This window comes from Panthera onca, chromosome B1 (genome assembly GCF_046562875.1).
Source record: "Panthera onca isolate mPanOnc1 chromosome B1, mPanOnc1 haplotype 2, whole genome shotgun sequence".
Classification (NCBI taxonomy): Eukaryota; Metazoa; Chordata; class Mammalia; order Carnivora; family Felidae; genus Panthera; species Panthera onca.
In genome coordinates, this window is record NC_138342.1 from 79220041 (window position 1) to 79242966 (window position 22926).

At 44.3% G+C, this 22926-nt stretch overlaps 1 protein-coding gene across 4 annotated transcripts in view; it reads right to left on the bottom strand.

Moving 5' to 3' along the window:
- Nucleotides 1-3099: 3099 nt before the first annotated feature.
- The window catches only part of UNC5C (unc-5 netrin receptor C), a 364440-nt gene continuing 344613 nt past the window's right edge, over nucleotides 3100-22926 (bottom strand). For all 4 annotated transcript variants that reach the window (XM_060654604.3, XM_060654602.3, XM_060654601.3 and 1 more), the window contains 4 exons: nucleotides 17464-17613; nucleotides 15065-15229; nucleotides 8684-8862; nucleotides 3100-7902 (listed from right to left, as the gene is read on the bottom strand). In XM_060654604.3, coding sequence (XP_060510587.1) covers nucleotides 7737-7902; nucleotides 8684-8862; nucleotides 15065-15229; nucleotides 17464-17613 — 660 coding nt within the window. In that variant the 3' untranslated portion in view covers nucleotides 3100-7736. The remainder of the gene's footprint in view (nucleotides 7903-8683; nucleotides 8863-15064; nucleotides 15230-17463; nucleotides 17614-22926) is intronic.

Sequence of the window (22926 nt, forward strand, 5' to 3'; positions counted from 1 at the left end):
AGGAAGTGCAAGCGGGGGAGGGGCACAGAGAGGGGGGAACAGAGGATCCGAAGCGGGCTCTGCGCTGACAGCAGCGAGCCCGATGCGGGGCTCGAACTCATGAACCTGAGCTGAAGTCAGACGCTCAACCGACTGAGCCACCCGGGTGCCCCTGTATTTTCATCTTTTTGGATGGAGTTGAAATCTCTAGTGCAACCATAGAACCCACTTCTGCCTTTTCTTTTCCCGAGGTTCCAGTTTTACACACAGTCACTACTTCCTTAGTCCCGACAAACATTTGAGTTTGTGACCCCAGCTTTAAATCTGTCTGAAGTCACTGTCTCCCAGGCCTCAGGAGGGGGCGTTTTCTCAGCACTGGTACAATTGTCATCCACTCCTGTGATCCCACCTGAGCAGGGGTGGGCAGATTGCAGTCCGTCCAAGGGCACGGCTCCAAGTAGTTCTCTCACTAAGGGAGGAGCCACCTTTGATTCCACTCGTTTCATGGCCATCATCCACCGCACGTTTGGAGCCTTCTGCTGGCTCACTCTAAAGGGGTGACGGGGTGTCCTGTACCGGTGGCATTTGCCATAGCTCTGGGCATCCTGTGTTACCGGGCTCATCTTTCATGCCCTACCGATTAGCATAGTTGTTTGCAAACAACTGATCTCATTTAAAATCAGGTCTCTTGGGGTAGAGCCCCATATTCTTTTTATCCACAAGGTCCCCAGGACCTTCTGATGCTGCTCTAAGACTGGTTCTCCCCATTTACTGCTCACCACTATCACCTGGGGGCCATTAAAAAGCTCTCGACAACCAGGCTACCCCCTAGACCTATAAAATCAGAACCTCTAGGGTCGGGAGCCAGGTACTAGTGGTGTGTTTGTGTATTTTGAGAGTGAGCTTGAGACGGGGAGGAGAAGAGAGAGGGAGAGAGCGAGAGAGAGGGAATATAAATCTTAAGCGGGCTCCACACTCAGCGCGGAGCCCAACACGGGGCTCGGTCTCATGACTGTGGTATCATGACCTGAGCTGAAATCAAGAGTATGGCACTTAATCAACTGAGCCACCCAGGCACCTCCAGGCACTAGTGGTTTTTAAAGCTACTCAGGTGATTATAATGTGCAGAGAGGCTTGAGAAACACTGATTCCAGAACCTTCATCCTGTCCCCAAGGGAGGCTGTGATTACCATCCTTGCGGACTCCAAGGGCTTTTGTGTCCGAAAGAAACGCAGGGTGACCCTTCACACAGGAGTGTTTTGTTATGAAGAAACAAAGGAGGTAGCACTCTGTTGCTTATAAATATAATTTATTACCTGTTTAAAAATTCTTTCTTACATTTTGTACATGTTGGCTGACAGAATAAATGCAGGCAATTTACAAACCAAGGGACTGCAGGAAAAATGGGGAGAGGCAGCAGGGAGAGAGAAGAGGCACACCCAGAGCCGGCATCCCTCACCTTCACCACACAGCGGCATGGTGGACGGGATGCCCAGAGAGCACTCCTCCACCAGGGGTTTTCTAGAAAAGGAATTGCATAGAAGATACAGCAAGAGGGAACTCCACAACAACAAAAGAAGTGTTCCGTATCTGAAAAGCCAAAGTTGTGTTGTCGTGTTTCCAAAAGAAAAATGACAAAGCACAAAATCTCAATCCAACACTTCTGCAGTTGAACTGTTCCAAAGGGAACAGCAGGTGGATGACACAGGCTCTTCAACACAGACTGCTGGGGATTTCTCTCTGACAAACACTGCCTGTCTTCTTTAGAAAGAGCGAAGCGGAAGGTCACCAACTTGCTACAGCTCAACGTTAAACTCGGTGAACATGTACAACACTGACACCCAACACACACACACTGATGATATTCCCTGCAATTGGCTGAATGCATTCTGTCTGGAGGGCGAGGGATTCGGTACCAATAGCAGATTGAGGGAAGAGTGAGGGGGAGAACGCAAACCACTCAGCTTGTTCTGATTGCTGTCCTCTTTCTTTCCCAAGGCCTGGAGGGGTACGCACTTGAACTTAAGCCCCTAGGATTACAGGCGTCATATGAGACTTTAAGAGTATAAAAAGGCAAAGGCATTTTCCACTGGCTGTAGATTTCTTGCTCTTTTAAGCTGTTCTAAAACAGGTTTGTTTTAGCCTGGAGAAGATAGCTCACGTCACGATTCTTGGATATTGCCTCACCATCGTGCCGAGGTGCAGAGGTCAATGGCTCATCAACTCCTAGGCTACCGCTCAGAGATACCGGCCTATGATTCACATTCTGAACTCCAGAAATGAGGGTTACTGCACCCTGGGTCAGCGCCATCAGGCTCAACAGCAGCTCTGATAGCCCCAATTCCAACAGATCTTTGGAATTGAAGGATGACACATAGAATTTGAGAATATTTATAATGGCCCTGAAGTGGGATGGCCTTCGGCAATTTACAATATTGCCGAGGCACAAATCTCAAATGGCATGTTAAGAGGCTGGTATACAGTGCCAAATACTTTGGCTGGTGGGCAGCTGACTGTGTCTCAGGGCAGCTTCCTCGTTGTCTTCTGAACAACTGGTGTACCGGCCACAACTCTTGCGACATTCTGCAGAGATTCCCAACTTTGGATTCTGGAAGATCTCTTCAATCCCCGAGAGTCTAAGTGTATGGCTGGCTGGGAAACAGCCTCTTACCAACAGTGCGTTCTGACTGCTGCTGGGGTTTGTGTACCAGCACATTTGTGGAGTTCCTAGTGGTTTGTCTTGGTGATGCCTCCCTCAGCCATTCTAAAATCGGTCGAGGAGCATATGTTACATTTGGTTGAATGAGCTCATTAGTAATCCCACCACAAATCAATAGGAGGAGGGGACAAGCCTACCGGAAAAGCTGGGAGCCCTGAACTCTTCTGAAGACAGATTTTTTTTTTAAGTAGGGTTTCTGAAAATGGGGGCAAGCACAAGGCCAGTAAGCCTGAAGGATCAGAAAGTTGTTAGTCTTAGTTCACAGGGAAAACCTACCCAGTGACATACGTTGCCATTCCCCCCTCCCCCCACCCCTGCCTTTTGAAAATAGCAGGTTTTAGGCATGAATTATGGAAATACTTATGACTCCATTTGGCTAACTTGACCTGTATGGACACAGGTTTAAATTAACATTGGTTGCAATATATTTATTCCCCTTATGACTTATTCCATTGAAAAAAAATCATTAGAGAATGCAAGGGAAATCTTTGAAAGTGATCATTACAGCCAGAGATTATACAAATATATTTCTTAGGGTAGAGAAACAGCACTTCATTGCACAGAGTCAAAGTTCTAAGGATTTCATTCAACATTAGTTCAACAAGGTTAAAAAAAACCACACAAAAACAAAAAACCCAAAGTGTAATAGTTGGTCCTATGAGGCACTCGGAAGGTAAAAAAAATGTCTTATTACCTTGAGATAATAATAAAAATATTTTCCTTATTGGATCTATAAAATCTAATGCTCATTGACCACTATCATCTTTACAAATAATTGGCTTTAAGCAACAACATTCTGATTCACAAAAGCTCCTCTATTCTCAAAGAAGATGGATAAAACCCAGTTTCATTTCAGCTGTTTCCATGGTCATTATTCCCTCATTGGCCCTTGGACTTGTACTGAGGTCTCTATGTGAAACAGATAACTTGTCCAGAGCAACTGCTCAGCAAAAGCTAAAGAAAACTCACATTCAACTTCAAGACTGAAAATTCAACATGTAAACTTCTTCTACATTCTTTACACTCTCTTGCAGGTCCTTATATAGTTTTTATTTGCTTGACCCCATGGGGGCAGACCATATACTGGCAAAGGCTTGTGAATTCTAGGAAGTTAGTGATCACCTTACTGGCTCCCTTCCTCATACGTGGATGACAGAAGTGGACCGAAAGCATATCCGCCGTGTTCCTGACAGTCATACACACGGGGATACAAAGGACGAGAGCCTCGTTTGCTTCTCTCCAGAAGTAAAAAGTCTTGATTCCACCATCTGAATGCTTACTTTGAAGGTATCTAACTTACATGAGAAATAAATATCTTAAAAAAAAAAATTACAGAGTATCTAATTTCCAGAGTGTCCTAAACTCAGTCTCCATGACTTCTTCCTAAAGAATGGCTCTACTGTTTAAAGGTTAAGAGAGTAATATCTCTAAAATAATAGTACATATGAAAATGGGCAATGGTTTTACAGTTGAGTATTGGACACCTCACCCAAAATATTGCCCTGCCTTTGAAGAACTCATCTGAGGATGGGGATTTTTTCCTTGTAGCGGAGGTGAGTGTCCACATTGGTGTCCACACAGTTTGTGAAAAGGCTGTTCTCTGTTACATGTTTGTCATCACCCTGTGTCCAGTTACCAGTACTGAATCCAGTTTTTATTCCTTCCAGATCAGACTAAGGAAATCTGAATGAATGTGGTGAGAATAAAATGAAAATGGGATGAGACCTCTGCCTTTAGACACCCACATTCAGCAGAAAGGAATCTTCCTTCCAGTCCTGGTTACCAATCACAAATCTCCCTTCCTTAGACACAGTTCTGTCATTTGCATATATAAAACTTATTTGTAAGTGGATTCTTCTTACATTTCCAAAAATAAATATTAGAAAACTAAATGTAGGAGATTTAAAACATCCAAATCTCAATAAAAAATGTAAATGTTAAACATGACAACTCTTCAAAAACTGTTTTATACACAGATTTATTTCTATCATTCCTATTACCCCAAACCAACTTGATAACATACTGTGTGTGAAAGAGTTGGTGTACTAGCCTCATAGTGACATGGAATTTTTATGGGTGATTTAAGTAAAGAAGTGTGACAATAAGAAAACTATAGATTTGAAGTGAAAATTTACCCACGTGTGTGCTGAAGATCCTGACTCTTTAGCCATTAATTCCCTTTGTCAAACAACTTTACGTGAATTTTTATGTGACACTAGGATAGATTGCGTTGTGCACCACTAGATGGCACTATGCACAAATGATAAGTTTCTTTCCCCATCCCAAAGAAGTAATAAGCGCGTCCTTCCTCACAAGCTATATAGAAACCCTAGGAATCAAAGGCAGGACATGTCACATAGAATGATGGAGTGGCTATGAAATGAACTGTTGAATCTGGACCTTCTAAGTTTGAGAGCAACCTAACTGCTATTATTTTACTCCAAAGGAAAAGGAAATCAGAATTCGTAGGGAAAATTATTGGACATGAATGGTGTGTTGTACGTAAGGGAGTTGCCATTCACTTGATGGGGAACATAACAGGTTCCATGACAGATGAGTACCTCACTTACAAGGAATCAACCACTCTTTCCTTTCCACTAGGCATGGAAGTTCCTTTGAACATCCTTCAGATTTCTAATTCTTGATTTCCACAGATGACAGCTCCCCAAACCAGTATTGATGAGCAATCTTGAGAAGTTATTTCAAACTGAAGTAATGGACAATAGCAATCTTTTGTCCTCCTCTTTGTAAAAAAATATCTATTTAAAAATCTTTTTACGTAGCATACAGTGTTACTATCTTTTGGTCAAATACGCATTGGTACAAACATTATCCACTGAACTTATTTATTACTGCAATCCCTTCCTTTCACGATAAGTGTAACATGTTTTTATCTATGGTGCAGGGGTGGCCTGAGAGAGACAGGTTATGGAAAATAGGCCCCAAACAGAAGATAAGAAACAAAAACGGTGAGAGAAGAGGCTCCATAACAAGGTATCAGTAGTTCCTCAATGATGAGGATGCCTTGAGGAATCTTGGGCGTACTAAGAAGTCACCAAAATAGAAGAGGAAATATATGGGTAAAGAAGGAGGAAAATATCTAAAATGATTTCTCGTTCAATGCCAGTCAGTAACCTCTATACCTCTAGCCCAAAAGTGAACCACGGCCATGTTTTGAAGGTTCTGATTCATACACATGGGTGCTTGTTGTTCAGTCGTGGCTTGGCTTCTGGGCTATTGACCCTTTATTTCCCACCTGTTGAATGAATGGAGTCCCTGGGTTAAAACCAAGGGCCTGTGATAATTCTCAGGAAATACCATAGTTTACACAAAGTAGTCGTTTGACTACTTTTTGGTTAATTTTTTTTTAAATTTTAAAAACGTTTGATTAAGACAATAGAACATAACTTGCAACGAGTCAGGAAGGCAAGTGGTCCCCAAAGAGGAAAGACAATGATAATAAAGTGATGCCGCCTCTTGGTGAGCAGCACAAAGACGAGGCTGGGAAGCATGACAAATAGGTTACAGGTAAGGATCATCCTCTTCAAAGCTGGAACTATTTGGAAGGCATACTGTAGCCTGGGCAAGAGACTAGCTAGCTCTTTATTGATCCAGGTCAGCGTCCAGTGTGGGCCTCAGACTGATGAATGAGACTGGAGACATCACAGGAGAAGTCTAGCATTTTAGAACCTTGAGAATATCTAATACTTCCACCCTTTCATTGGACATGTGGGGAAACTGAGGTCCAGGGAGGTTCAATGACTTTCCCAAGGTAGCACAGCTAGACAATGACAAAGCCAGAATGTGAACTGGTTTTCCGATTGCCAGTTCGGAGGCTGTTCCTCTATGCACACTGCCTCTAAAGTAGACAGAGTACCCTGGGGGAGTCAGTGTGCAATCACATAACTACAATATTCAGTGACCTTTAATAGAGAACGCTTCTTCCAACAAGACTCGGAGGAGAAAGACCTTGCCTGAGCGAGCTGAAAGAAGAGACTGACAAAGCCAGTGAGCACTGACTATCTTTCTGGTGCAGAAGGATGCAAGAAAGATAAAAGGTCAAGGAAGCAAAGCCTTTTAATTAAACTGGTGACCACGCCCACCTTATGTGAGAAGAGTGAAGCAGGTCTAGTCAATATCTAAATACTAACAGTACTGCTAACAAAAACAGAAGCTAAAAGAAAATCCTTTTACTAGAATACCTGTAAATACTCATTAATAATAATAATGATAATAATGATACCTTTAAAAAAACACCTCAAATTGCGTATTACAAACACACACGTGGTGAAGAAATGCTTGTTTGTGTGGCTGAACATGAATCACTGTCTTCCCTGCATTGCTACAGCTTTGTTCCCGGAGGGCACCAGATGGGTGCCCTCAAGGAATAAAGAGTCTTAGTTATTTCTCCTTTACACTTAGATTCTCCACCTCCCTGATACAAACAGTAACACTGGTTCTACAAGTTCTAGAAACGGAACACCAATGGAAGGATTATCTGAGACACTTGATGCACACAGTTTGTAGCAAAAGTCTGTGATTTCTCTGTAAATTACTAATCTGAAATAGACACAACAAACCGTCCACAGCTTCAACTTCAAATGATTTAAACAAAAATAGAACGAGCCATGGACAGTGTCCGCATCCCTGTCCAATTTGATGTAAACAACGTTTGTAGAAATTGGGTTTGTTAAGAAAGTTTATCCATATACCTGGATAGCAATAAAAAGCGTTTCCTAGGAAACTGTAAGATCCTGTACCACACAGCATACAGCCCAACTAAGAGGAAAATTAGGTCGATTTCTAAATTCAAGGTACAAATTTACACAATTGTTCTTAACTCCTGTGATGATGTCCGAGTAAAGTGGGCACGTGTATCAGCAGTTGTGTTATGTTTTCCTTCTCTCTCCCGCTTGCAGTCTTGCCTTTGAAACTCATCGGTCTGGGTCCATTCTGGATTTCCTTCTCAACTGCGATGGCCTGGACGGCCACAGACTCCCTGTGCATTGCTGTCCTTCATTTCCAGTCCCAGCACGAGTCAGTACTGCCCTTCCGCTGCTAAAGACACCACTGTCTCATGCCTTCCCATTTCTTCCAGGACAGCCGCCAGCATGCTCAAATTTCCATCTGGGAAGTTCTGTGCTTCCCAGAGATCCAGGATTACGCCAGTCGGGCTCGATTTGGTAGCAAAGTAATTCAAGTATCTGTAATTGGGAATGGGAGAGTGTGCTGAAGGGTGAGATTTACAGACCTATTTTCTCTGTACTAAACCCTTCCGTCTCTCCATTTGTCTTTTAAGTATCCGGGTCCCACTGGAGAAGCTGTGGTTTACAGGGAGCCATCCTAAATAACTAGCACATGCTTAATTAGATCAGCCCCAGACAGGAGATGTGATGTTTAACTTTGTTAACCTCAACTCTGAGTAAGATAATTTAAGAGGCGAGATGTCTACGGGTCATATCCTAAACAGGAAATCAAAACACTTATGTTTTCTTTCCAAGCCAGGCTCTGATCATCTTTGACAGATCATGCCATGTCTTGTGCTTGGTGGTGATGGCAACATTCCACGAAGAAGGGCTCCTGAGGTCTCTTTATAACTCAGTATCAATGCGGTGATTAGCATGTTAATTAAGCATCAAGCATCAGCTCTTGTTCAACCGGAGTTGAGGAACAACAATTACTTTAAGTGAATGGATATATTATTTAGGGCCATTTAGCCCATCAGCTTTGCAAAGTGGATCACAAAACCTGATCCTTGTCTTGTCAGATAAGCCCAGGATATCTCTCAACAAGGTGTCTGTGAGACCAAGATGCAAGATGCAAAGAAGCCACTTAATACGGGTTTGCAGAATGACAAAAAGTAAATAGGTAAAAATAAAAGTAAACAGGTGTATGGGTAGAAAACAACAAAGGTTGCCCTAAGTCTCACGGGCATCAGCCCCGGTGCTCTGTGTCTAACAGAAACAGGAGCCCAGCCATACCCACCTGTCCAGGTTCAGCTTATGGGCCAGCATCCGCCAGTCATGACCTCTCGTCTGCGGGGCGTCCAGGCTGCTACAGAGCTTCTGTCTGATAGGTGGAGGGATGCTGAAAGCGCTGGGTCCCGTCACGGTGGTGATGGTGCTCGCTGGGTCCAGCAGAGGCAGATCGATGCCAGTAGGCTCCTGTAGTTTGGGCACAGGAACAACACAGCATTATTTCCAAAGACAAAAGCAATCTCTATTGAACCAATCGACATAATGCCTTGCTTTGCGCAATAAGAAGAGAATGGCCTCTTCCTGTCCGAAAGCCGGGACCTGACCTGGCCGAGAAGAAGAGGTACCTTCTGTGCTGACTTTGCATAGCCTTGAATGTATAGGTTTTCGCTCTGGGCTGGGCTTGGTGGAAGTTCTGGTGGGATTCGATAGCAGCTTTTCTCTCATCCCGTTCAGGATGAAAGAGGGGAGAGGACTATCAATCCTCCTAAAGGTTTAGATTTCAAGAGGGGAGAAATGTTCGAAAGGGCAGTTCTTTGTGAATGAACAGATCTGAGATTAGAAGGCTGGGAGTTCAGAGCTTCTAGAAACTGTCTTGACCCTGAGGGGAATGCCCTGGGCAAATGCCCAAGTAAATTCTCTCTCTAACCTCTGCAGAAGAAGAGTCAGTTCTGCTTTTGTTGAATGAAATGGAACACAGCTCTCCTCCAAATGATATCAAATTAAGACTAATTTTTTACAGAAAATGGTGAACACAGTATATTGCCTTAGGGCAAGCTGCTAATGGCATCCTCCAATTGCTGTACACCCTTATTTTTGTTCAATCTAATTTTAGGGGAGAAAACCATAAATTGGCTCTTAAAATAGTTTCAGCTCATAAAACAGCACAAATGCAAAATCTGAATTTCATCTGCAGGAGAAACTCTAATCATTTTCTGATCACTTCTGCTGGTTAGGAAAGCAAAAGCAAATGTTGCCTGGGAACTATTAAAGCAATAAAAGAAAATCCACTTAATCTACTTTAAATGTCATCTCTCTCTCCCTCTCTCTCTCAGAGCAGGTAACTCCTTGGTGTACATAATTAGTTGCTGGAGGATAAACTAGACACAGTTTCAGTCATCATGAAGTCTCTGGTGTCTTGCAGAGTGCTTGGCTCAGGGGGTCAGTGCCACCACTGTCCAGAGCCCCCCAAACTGCTCCTACCCGGTGGGGATCACTGCTGTCTGTGTCCCAGTGTTCAGTGACAGTACGTTCTGTATTCTGGGGCCAACTGCCAAGGCTCACGGCTCGGCTTGTGCAATCCCACTGCACAGGGTCCATCCAGGGGCCGGGAGGGCACATTAGAGCAAAACTTTTTTTTTTTTTTTTTTTTTTTTTTTTTGCCATAATACACACGATGGGGTTGGCCGCCATCACAGTATTTGGCCTCAAAACCCCAAAACTGACAAACGGAGACTGAGGATTCCATTTGCTCCTCTGTGCTCATTCCAGCACATGCCAGTTAAAAGACTGGTATGAATGAAACACATTAGCAACATGTGGGATTTGGGGTCCCCCAGTGAAGACACGACTTGTAGATCTTTCCCCACATCTGACAGAGTTCCTTCCAAGGGACCCTGAAGACAGAGGAATCCTGACCTCAAGGACACAGGACTTAAAGGAGAGCAGAAGAATGACCCAGGGGCAGGTGATGGTGTTTATCAATGCATTTGTGTTGGGGATTTCTGAACCAAAGGACTTCAACACTCGTATTAGGCAAAAATGATGTATGTATGGGTTGGGAGGTGGAGGGGAAGAGAAATCACGTGGTATTTCCACAGCTTAGTGCCATCACCCGTGCTGAGATCCTGCTTGCTTCCTACCTGGACAGTAACAACAGAGCCTAGAAGGAAATGCCGCATATCCCCAGGTATGACTATCCCTTGCTGGCAGTGAAGATTAAATTTGCGCCTGAAGCAACAAGGAGTATGCTTTGTGTAGCTCAGACTTGCTTCCCCAGAGAGTATGCTTGCTGTTGGCCACATCTCCTTACTGATTACCTGTGGTCTATGCCAGACTAATCTTCCCAAAGTTCCACGCTGATGTTTCTCCCTTTTCTTTCTTATTAAAAAGCCTTAAATGCTCCTCCTACCACATGGAGTCCCGCAGTGAGGGATACCTGTGCCACCTGCCCCCTTGGGTGGTATGAGGCCTGAGGGGTGATGCCTGCATAGTACGGGTCCAGGCCTGACATGCAGTAGGGGCCCCATCCTCCCGTTCTCCCACCACTTCACAGTCCGACCCGGTCTCATGTTGCCTGGACAGAACTCAAACTCTCCTCAGACTGGACCACTCACTCTTCCTAGTGCCTTTTTAAAGGATGGACCTCTGATAGTTCTGCCCTTTCCCTTACTCTTTGCTGGGTAAATCCCTCAAAGTCTGGACCCAAACACATGTTGGGGTACCTCCCCTGAACAAACCCACCGAAAGTCACCAACCTGGGACCTCTTGCAGCACCTTTCCCGGTCCACACATCTGCTCTGGGCAGGTTGGCCATATTTATGTGTTATTTCTTTTGATTTCTTAAATTTCTTGGAGATGAGGGTATTTTTGTCATCCTCAGAATCCCCCTGGTACTCAGCACAGTGCCCTGCACACAGATGCTCCTCAATTCAAATTTGGTGAAATGAAAGAAAACATTTTTCCTCGTACAGAAAGGGGATAAAGGCCCATCCCACAGAGATCCCGACAGAGGCCCAACCCACAGAGTAGTGTGTTATGCATCCTTCCAGGTAAATGTGGCTAATAATACGGCTCTTCTCACCGTTAAATCCTGAAATAAAGGCCAGGTAAAGGCAGGCATGCCTCTCGGGAGGGTTTGTTCATGTATTCTTGTTGTCAACCTTTTCCTGATGAGTAAAAACCGTTACCACTTCATGTGGGCCTTCCAAGTCTGAGTCACCAGCCCTGTCTGCTGTGCCTATTTATTTCTGCATGGATGAAATTAGCCCAATAGGGCACAACTTTTTTGCATCTCTTACCAGATGGCTGACACCAGCCTTGGAGGTAAAAGAAAAATATACATCTATACTTCCGTTTCCATTTCTTCTAGTAACTTCAGTTATTAGTTCTTCCTTTACTTCCAGGTAAGAGTAGAGTTTACTCTTATGGAATGCTTATTACAATAATCGTTTATGATATTGGTACCATCTGTCTCTGATGTTATGATTCCCTTAGTTAGACATACGATTTTTCAACATTAGCCAAACAGCTGCTGTGGGTGACGGCACACATTTTCAGTACTGGGCGGTGGAAATAACGTTCCACTCCCATACTCTGACTCTTCTTCCTAAAGCCACTTAAAAAAAAAAATGTTTTCCTGGGGTGCCTGGCTGGCTCAGTCAGTTGAGCATCCGGCTCTTGATTTCAGCCCAGGTCACAATCCCAGGGGCGTGGGATTGAGCCCCGTGTCGGGCTCCACACTGAGCATGGAGCCTGCTTGACATACTCTCTCTCCCTCTGCCCCCTCCCCCATTTGTGCCCTCTCTTTCTTAAAACAAAACAAAACAACAGCAACTAGATTTTCCTAATGATTGTTTAAACGGGTTCTAGAAAACTGAAGAGTAAGTGCATGAGATGAGTACAGCAGACTGATGTACACAAAGATTATTCTAGCAAATGTAGGAAATTATAACTGTTGTTATTATTATCTGGAAATCTGTTAGTAAAACAATTGACTAATACTGCCTCCTCAAGTTCTACCTTTTTCAGGGTTGAAAGCTATGAACTAAAGCAAGGTATGAAAAACCAGCCTGGGAATAAAAGCTATCTCCTTTACCCTGAGGACTAATATTTATTTATTTACTTATTGAGATTTATTTTCCATTCATTTCTTTTTACAGTGGCTGGCAGAGGTTTTATTTTATTATTTTGATAAAAAGGGAATCTAAAGTTTAATTTGATGACAGATGCCACAGCTTGCAGAGGCAGAGTTTACTCAAGAATTCAGTGATCCTAATAGCATCGGTGGGAGCAGTAATGGTGAACATCAACTGAACATGTGCTGTAAGCCAAGTTCTGTTCAGTGCACTTACTACCATTCACTCGTTCCATTCTCACAACAGACCCAAAACTTCATGCTATTATTATATCAATTTACACAGGAGGAAACTGAGGCAAGAGGGGTTAAGTAATGGCCCATATCCCCATGGAACTGTCCATTTGGGAATTTCCTACCAGAGGTCTTTGCATATAGTTACAACTAAATGGAAGGTCTGAAGAGCCTTTAAATTTCCCTCTCTTCTCTACACTACTTTTTCCTCTGGTGTTGATGAATAGCTTCCCTGTTCTTACTCTGCCCATATCCCTCTTAAAAAAAAAAAAAAAAAAAAGTAAAACCTTTAATTACTTACATTTGGGCATGCATTCATGCCCATACTTTTACTCTTTCAGACATTTTCATTATTAAACCCCATCTCTGTGAGACTAAAGGCTTTGTCTCTCCTTCAGGAATCTCTGGCCAAAGCACCCAGTGAAGAACAACTGTCTGGCTCTTGACATCACCATGGTCTATGTCAAGCACAGCCTGGTCTCCCTGGGGGGCAACAGGTCCTTCCTGACTAGAGAGGCCAAGGGCTATGGCTTTATAAATGACTGCTGGTGACTGCCTTGAGTGGTGGGTGGCTGGGGGGCGGGGGCAGCACATTCCTGGCAAGTCAGCTCATTCTTGGAAGATAGCACTTTGGAATTGCAACCCCAGCCCACCTGCCAGCTAGCTGTGTGACCCTAGGAAGGAGCGCTGTGCGGGAGAAAGGCACCACAAATGGCGCCTTTTCTCTGTTTGGTTACGGTTTGTCAGTCACAGTGTACCCCTACTTGGAGCTTTTGATGAAGATAGGGGGCTCAGGGCTCTCCAGATCAATTGTTCAGAGCCGAGCCTTGCTCCTCAACATCAGTACCCAGCCCCACGCGTCTGTCCCCCTCTGTGGGCCGCAGGCACCCGCATTCAAATGCTAACCACAGCGGTGGGACTCAGTGACCCAGAAGTAAAAGCAGCAGAGTGCCCCATAATACCCAAAGTCATCTGACTCCAGTCATTTCTGACCCTCCCTTGGTTATGTGAGCTTGTGGTCACGCGCGGGCAAAGGCCTCCGAGGCCACAGAAGGGATGGCCTCTCTGAGCTGACCGCCACCAAGTTGCAAAAGAAATCACCTTTCCTCTACGTTGGCACGACAAGGGAAGTCCTTAAGTTGGGCTTACACTATGCAAAACTCTTTTCCCAGCGTGGGGCTGGCGGCCCTGGGGGAGGGGCGCGCCAACAGCTCTCTTTCACTGGCGGCCGCGCCTCGTCCAGCTTTTCATCAGGCCGCGAACGTTCGCACTGAACTGAAAGCAGGCATCAAAGGAGCAGACCTCCTCGCCCCCCTCCCAAATTCCGCGGCCTTTGTTGTCCCTGGAGCTGGGCGGTTATTGAATTCTGCAGACCCGCTGGGCCCAGAAAGTGAAAACACCCTCCGGAGCCAGCAGGGGTGGTGCTGTGTGCCTGGGAGATCGGGCCTGCGCACCGGAGGGCCGGGCGGTTGCCATGGCGCCCTGACACCGAGATCATTCCTTATGAATGTCACCGGGGTCTGTGACTAAAGTTGTTTATGAGTCAAAAGTCTCCCGAAACTACAGCAGGAAGTGATGGCCGAGGCCGGGCAGGCTGTGGGAAAGGAGGCTGGAGCATCCCGGAGCGGACGGGCTCCCCCCCTCCTTGGTTTGCTATGGAAGACAGCCCTCAAATGCAACATGGAGCGCGCCACACGGCGCAGGGCCACATTTCATTCGTCACCGCGCGTGACACCGCGAGGGAGAAGCCGTCTTTTAAATCACAGGCCGTCCCGCTGTAGTTTTAAAAATACGACAGTCCTGCGCTTTGTGGTTCAGCAAGCAGCGCGGAGCTGGGCTCCTCGAGGCCCCAGGAAATGTTGCCTTCTGACCATTTGCCTGATTCCTTTTCCTTTGTTCCTCCAGGGTGCAGGGTTTCTACTGTTCAAAAGGAGGACGGGGAGAGTATGGCGCTCCGAGGGGACGCTCTGGGAAAAGTTACTCCGTGTACACGCTGCTTAAATTAAACCTTACACTTGAAATTCAGATCTGTTGTAAAAAGTTAGAACACGATCCTTAAATGCATGTCACTAAATATAAAAGCCTTCTTCCTCCAAAAGGATTTCCTATTATATTCTTTTATATATCTGGCTCCCTGTGTTCATTAAAAATAGTATTCTATTAATAAATAGGACCTACAGGAAGCTTCTCAGGACTTCCCACATGGCCTATGCTGAGATACCTTTATCCTCCACACCCCCTCTCCCTCCCAAGGTCGTTCTTTCCCCTGATTTCAGAGGCAGCCAAGAAAGAGCTTCTTACCTCTGACACGGTGCAGTTTAGCTGGAAGATCTGCCCTTCTCCTTCCACCTGTCGCACGCAGAGTTTGCAAACCAGTTCCACTGTGTTCAGGCTGAATCTTTCCAAGGTGAAAGTGCAGTGGAGGTTTCTTTGAGACCCACTCCATATATGATAAAAAGGAATTTCCTAAAGGGTATACAAACGTTAACCACCAATGAGGGGCTAATACCAAAAGCGACTCTCAGACACTGCATGGCCAAGTCCTTTTCTCAGGATTACAAGTGACCTTATTTCACCCTCACAACAGGCTTAGGGGTAGGGACACTCCAACCCGCTTTTCAGATGAAAAAATTGAGGCCCAGAGATGTTAAATCTACCACCCTCCAATCCCACAGCTAGTAAGTGGCAGAGTTGAGATATGAACCCAGGGGGTCAGCCTCCAGAATCCATTTACCTAACCAGTCTGCACTTCTCTGTCATTTACAAAAGAAGCCATTGTAAGTGATTTTTCAAAAGTTTAGCAATTCCCAAAATAAAACCTACACACTCCAGTCATTGCTCATTAAAAGGAATCCCTGCTGTGGTATTCTGGAGAAAAGCAAAGAAAGTCTAAAGGGTAAACCACTGATCTAGTTCGCTTTCATGCCTATATGCCCCCTCTGCACAGGACAGGGGGGAAAGTCAGAACTCACTGCAAGTGGGAAACTGTGGGCTGCCGATTAGCTGCCACAGAAAATCCTTGGCCTAAAAAGCGCCAAGCCTCTAACAGACATAAATTTTCTAAAATTCTAGACCACCTTAAAGAGCCCATCCTAGAATCTTGTTCCCATAAAGGAAAGAAAAGGTTGATATGTTTAAAAAAAAAAAAAAAAAGGTGGGGTGGGGGTGGGGGGAGAACAATGGTGGTTAAGAACTAAGGCTCTGGAGCCAAATTCAGTACAAATGCGAACACTCTCCCCTTGCCTATTTGGTGACGTGGGGTGAGATAATCTTTCCGTGCCTCAGTTTCCTTATCTGTGAAAAGGTAAGCGAAAGAGTAGCGTAATCATAGACCTACTGGGGTTGAATGAGATAAACCAAAGTGCAGGAGTGTCTGGAAGATGTTACAAATTCAGCCAGTTCAAGGCTTAGCTTGAACTAATAGCAGATTATCATTATTATTAAAATAGTATTTTCCATTATGATTGCACAAAGGATACAGGTCATAAAAGGGAAATATTTCTGGGGTTTTATGGCAGTTGCAAAATAAGAGAGAGAAGAAAGCAAAGGAAGATATTTAATGAGAAAGTCAAAAGCCTGATCCCTCTACCAAGTGCTGAGTTATACAGAAGGGCCTGGTATGCACCCCTTATGAAAGCTTCAGACTGTTGGCAAGCTAAGAAGTTTGTTTCCCACAGTTTATATTTAAGTACTAGATATATGAGACTAAGAATGAACTAGAAACCTTCCCTTCACTCTTAGTATGTTCACTGACTTATATCAGGAAGTCGCACCCAGCTTAGCTGCAGTGCTGGGGTGTGGGATTGGATTTGCGTGCATGTAGACACGGATTCACAGATTATCCAAGTGTGCCTGCATCTCCTGGGACTGGGTATGAGGCTAGAGATTGCGTTGCACAGCCTCCTGGGAGCTCGGGCTCAGAGATGTGGGGGTAGAGGGGCAATGAACAACCCTTGGAGAGGCCTCTGCTTTCCCCATGTATCCATGCAGTGAGATTTTGGACCAGTATTTTTATGCTCTTATTTAATAAAATCCTGACCACATTTTATTTTCAGGTGCTATTTCCACTTCCAAATTGGTGTTCCTTCCAAGTTTTCAATGTAAATGTATTTTCCTAGCAAGGCTGAGGCCTAATTTGTGTCACATGTGATAACACGGTTCTTCTGGTTTTCCTTATGAAGGCATTTTTGAGGCTGTTCTGGTCAATTCGATATTAGCATTTATTCTGAAAATGAATTGAAATGATGGACTTGGAAGTCCTTTTTACTAAAAATAAAACAATAACAGTACAATTATTTGAAGGAGAAATATGAAAAGAATTCTTTCAAATATTCTATAATATTTTTCAAAAATCCTAAACTCAACACCATTTTAGAGAAACAACTACCGATGCAAGATTAATTTCAAGGAGAGTAATATCTGATTTCTAAATAACTTTAGACCTTTTTCCTTTTTTAAAAATGTTTACTTATGTATTTTTGAGAGACAGAGGAAGGGAGAGAGAGAGAGGGAGAGAACGAACCCCAAGCAGGCTCAGCACTGTCAGCACTGAGCCCAATGTGGGCTTGAACTCATGAACCATGAGATCATGACCTGAACCAAAACCAAGAGTCAGACACAACCAACTGAGCCACCCAGGCACCCCTAGGCTTCTTTCCTGGAGCTGTCTCCAGTCCTTTGGTTCAACCTGGGAACCTTACCTGATATTTTGCCAGCAATTTGCTTTTCCAGAGGGAATGGGTGATATCGTGAATCGACAGGCGCAGGTTGTGGGTGCTGCCTTTAAAATGAAGAGCCTTAGGTTCTTCTAGGAGCTGTCCTCCCATCTGTCTCTCAAGCTGCAATACCTCCTACAATGACATGCCCAAAGTCAAAAGCAAATTACTGAATCGTATGTCTTCTGCTGGCCGGCCGTCTCATCAAATGCGTAATGTTTCCTCACCGGGCCGCCCCCACACCACAACCAACTGGTACAGACTCCCTCTTCTGCAGCCTGGAGACCCTCCAATTGAAGCCCCTGCCAGTTTGTATGTGACTGGATCCACCTGACCATCAACAATCTACATCATATGCTGTGAAGCAAATTCAGTACAGGCTGCATTTCCCAATGGACGAGTGGAAGATTTAATCAAATCCTGGAAAACAACAATCAGAGCCCCAAATGGGAAGAACTCCAAATGAAAGAAAAAAAGAGGTAGGAATATAGATAAACAGTTGAAGTAAGGAGATTTTCAATAAACTTTTAGGGCAAAGGGCAACCCCCTAGAAAACAAACCCATGTCTTGGACCTGGTAAAACCAGCCAACAAGTAAAGACCTGGAATTCATTTTGGGCATTTTTTCAATTTTTTATAGTTTCTTTACGTACAGAAATAATAACATTTTTTGCTTAAAATTATCCATTGCACACTTCTTGATCATCAAAAATATATATACTCATTATATGTCCTATTAGAGGAAAATATACTAATACAAATTAGGAAAGTCTGTCAGCACCGAATATTGAACTAAAGAGTTACTCAAAGTTGAAAAACAATTGCCTCATCTTTCAAGAACCACGGCTGATCAAAAAATTTGCTATGTAACTTTACTTATGCTATAAAGATGTAACATGAAGACAAATTCTAAATCTACTTCCATTCCTCAAACAAGCTAATGGGAATTAACGAAGCATTTCCAAGTACAGCTGCAATTATCCAAACAGCAGCAAACCATAAGTTACCAATGAACAAAATATCCTGAGTCTCTGTGGTTGGAACCATCCTGTGTACTTTGCTTCTCTCACGCTTTAAAAGTTTTAGTGACACACATATGTAGGCAATTTGTGATCTTTCTTTCTTCCTTCCTTTTTTTCAGCGTTCAGGAAAATAATGGATTTTATAAAAATATAAATGCAAACCACTAACTTATTTTTTTGGTGACATTTCAGTTGAAAGCATGGGGTTCAAGAACACAGGCGCTCATTCAGGTCCTTCTACGCGCACCTATCAGGCACCTACCGGGGTACCGAGCACAGATGGGTCACAGTGGAAAATTGTGAGGATGGGAACCAGATTGCCCGGAAATACATCCACGTTGCATTTGTTGAATGAATTCTAACCCATGCACATGGAGCCCCATAAGTGCAGAGCTTACCAACATCATTGATTAGCTGTAAATAGCTCATTTCTAGCTGCTTCTTCGTGGTTCTTGGCATCCATCATCTTTGAGCCAGGCCACTATTCTGAACAATGCAAGCTGCTGAAAGGTCCTCTAAGATGTAGGAAATACTAGGATCATGTGGAAAATGGTCTCAGACATGGGTTCCTCTAATTAGTGTTTAATGGAAGAGAAGAGGCAACAGCACGTTGACAGAGAGATGAGCATGGTCCAGCTGCTTCAGAATATTTACATTTAGAGTATTCCACCTTGCTGACTGATGAGTAGCTATTACTTGTGACAGGAGTCTGAGCAGTCGGCCAACTCTCAACCGGTCAAACTTCTACCAGGACACATATGTTGTGCCCTGGCTCTGCTGCACCCACAGCTCGGCGGGCTCCGAGGGTCCCCACTGAGCCACACCAACCTACCCAACCCAGCACTGCACACACGTTCCTCGTGGAACACTTCACCCTCCATTCCTCCACAAGAATCTGGCCATGTGGAAATGAAGACGAATGAGAAAAGTGAGGGTTAATTGCAGTTTCTTCTGCTTCGGCAGCAAGGCATAATGAGCTTATGTTGATCATGTTCGGTGTCTAGTTAGCATAATAGGGAAAGCTGATGTTCCCAGTGAACCTGGCACCTGACAAATTCTAAAGCTAAAATGATGTTTGTTTATAAGCCGTTAGAAGAAAAGAAACATAATTAGAAATCTTTGAGATTACAGTCATGCCAATCAATCAGTTCTAGCTTCTTTCCAGTACACCCTAATTACCTCATCAAGACGTCTAAAGAGCAATCGATAGTAATTATCTGATTACTATAGATCTTCATTATGTCCAAATTATCTCCCTGGGATGTCTAAAAGAAGATGCATTGTATTCTGGGAGGAAATTGTACCCAACAATGTATAATCCACACCCCATTCCTACAATCAACATAGATTGCCAGAGGATATGGAGAACATTATCAGTTTTCTTGGCGGGGAGGACCATTGAAAAAAACCTCAACTGCCTATTGGCCATGACCTTGGAGTCAAGAAATCTAATACCACATTTGAATGCAAAGTCTGGGTTGGAGTCAGCCCAAGAATAAGGCTCAGTCCTTGGTTTCTTTGGCCTTGACCTCAAAAGTCATGTTTAGCGTTCTCACTAGTGGGAAAAGACTGGGCTGGCTTGAGCCTTTCCCCCTCCTCCTCCTTCCTCTTCTTCTTCTTCTTTTTTGAGAGAAAGTACCAAGTAAAATGCCATTTTATTTTTTTTTTTCAAAATTTTTTTTTCAACGTTTTTTATTTATTTTTGGGACAGAGAGAGACAGAGCATGAACGGGGGAGGGGCAGTGAGAGAGGGAGACACAGAATCGGAAACAGGCTCCAGGCTCCGAGCCGTCAGCCCAGAGCCCGACGCGGGGCTCGAACTCACGGACCGCGAGATCGTGACCTGGCTGAAGTCGGACGCTCAACCGACTGCGCCACCCAGGCGCCCCTAAAATGCCATTTTAAAGATAACAGAGCCAAAGAACACATCTCTACATTCTTAAGCTCTCTGATACAAACAAAGCTGCTGACCTCTCTGGGAGGAACCTAACTTTTTTGCCCTCTTTGATTCGGCATGAACCCTGGTGAAAGATAAACTACCCATCGCAATGTACTCATGCTTAAAGCAGAGGCCTCTCTGACAAGAGACCGCTGGCTCTTCACTGCTACCTCTGGGAGAAATTGGCCCTGGAATAAATGATTCAGTAAGGAATATCCTTACCAACCTTAAATTTAATGTTCCCTGAAACGTAGCAACTGATATCACACTCAGCATGTTTGACTTCAAGGAAACATAACAAAATAAAGGAGAAGACTCAAGAACCAAAGCACAAATTGAAAATATTAAAATGTGAATTAAAGATATTGTATTCAATAAATAAAACAAGTCTTTGGAAACTAAAATCATCTACAACTACATGAGTCAGAGATGACTTAACACATAGAGCAAATCCCATATACAGCTGACCCTTGAGCAACACAGATTTGAACTTCAGGTGTTCTCTTACCGATTTTTGGGGGGACAAATGATGAACAGTACTGTAAATGTATTTTCTCTTATGATTTTCTTAATAACATTTTCTTTTCTCTAGCTCACTTTATTGTAAGAATACAGTATGGAAAGCATATAACATACAAAATATGTGTTAATCGCCATTCATGTTACTGGTAAGGTTTCCAGTCAACAGTAGTTAACTTTCGGGGGAGTCAAAAGTTATATGCAGATTTTCAGTTGCATGGGGGTTGTTGCCCATTGCTCTCATATTGTTCAAGGGTCAACTACATAAATTTTGTATCAGAGGGAGAAGAAGCAAGCCCACTTGATACAATGGTCAGGCTTGTGTTCCTATTGTTAAGGTCTTAAGTGTTATAATTTCAGATGTATGACTTAGCAGATCGCAGTTAAAAATATGCTGTAACTTGTATTTCAAAAAGCTTGATTTTCTGTATTCCTTCTGCATGAAATCATTTTGTTATATATATGATACACATAAGTAAGATGACATAAAAATAACAAATGTACGAATCAATAAGATATAGCTTTAGAGTTAAATGCTTTCCTCTCCTTAATCTTCCTGAGAGCATTCATTCAACATCAGTCAAACACACATGCCCTGCCGGGAAGCATGTCAGGCTCTGGGGCACACAGATGAGCCAGTCCCCGACCCTGCCTTATACCACTCACGGCGGGGAGACTGCTATGTAATTGTGTAACCCTAATGGCTGTTGCTTAGCTCTAAGACAGCTTCCAGACTGGATCACAGGTTAGGGTATTTGGACCACAGGTTGCCTTTGGATCACAGGTTAGGGTATTTCACCCACCTTAAAAGAGAGCAAGAACAAACTATATTTAAGGTCAAAAGATTTAGTTAGACTTAAGAAAAATACAGTGACCTTGGAAAGAAATGCCATACTAGGAATTAGGATCATCTAGGCTCTTTGCTCTCAGAGATCTAAATGTCATCTTCTTTTGCAAAGGTCGTCCCCCCCTCTTAGCAGCACCCCACCTCGGGGCCTTATTTTGGCCCTGGGTGACCACCTGTTGCTCTAATGAGCTTGCTCTGCTTCTAAGAGAAGAGGTCACTTTCTGACTTCTTTGTCACTTCTGTCTCCACCCTGCAACTTGAAAAGACTCTCTCAGGAGTCAGTTATTGGCAGAGGTGTCTCTAGCCCATCTCTCTGCGGGAACACACGCAAGACCCCAGTCGTAAAGGCACCAGGAGCAGGCCCCTGTGCATGTGAGTCCGTGCCCACCGGGATCTGAGCAGTCCTGCAGCATGGCTGCTTCCTCAGCTCCGTGGCTGCCCAGCGCAGGCTCTTCAGTGGCCCTGAGTGAGGGCTCTATTGATTCAGGGGGCCCGTGAGGGATCGCTCGAAAGGCAGGGACACGAGATTCCACAGTAGAAACAAGCGGCTTGCACAATAACCAATTAAACCAAGACATTATCCATGCCAAGCTATTAGCCTGGGCCACTTAAGAGCCACAATAAATCTAAGCTGTTTTAAAGGCCTGTGCGTACGTACAAAGGGAGCATCTCTGGCCTGTACCCAGAGCTCTCCCAGGCTCTTAGCCTTGAGGATCGGCTCTCATTAAGGCCTCACTGGGCAAGGGGAGTGGAAGGAGCCTTACAGCTCCCACACTCTGGTTTTCCTAACCCCAGAATTTTTTGTGCGGCATTATTGCTGGGGCTAGACCACATCTGCCTCCAGGCCACTTGAGTGTCAGTCTCTCAAGGAGCTCACAGGAGAGCCCCCAGGCGACAGAGCTGCTGGCACTGGAGATACTTGAAGCACTTGTTTAAGAATGTGAGAAGTCTCTGCCCGAGGGGACTTTTTGCCAGGAACTGTGTGCAGTGCTGGGGCCCTGGCTCTGCTCCCCACACTCTGTGCTCACCCTCCTCTCACTCAGAAACCTGCCTCTTCTCTCCCCAAGGCTCCCAACCATCCATACCCCCTCCTTTGTTGGAGACACTTGTTTTAGCTTCCAG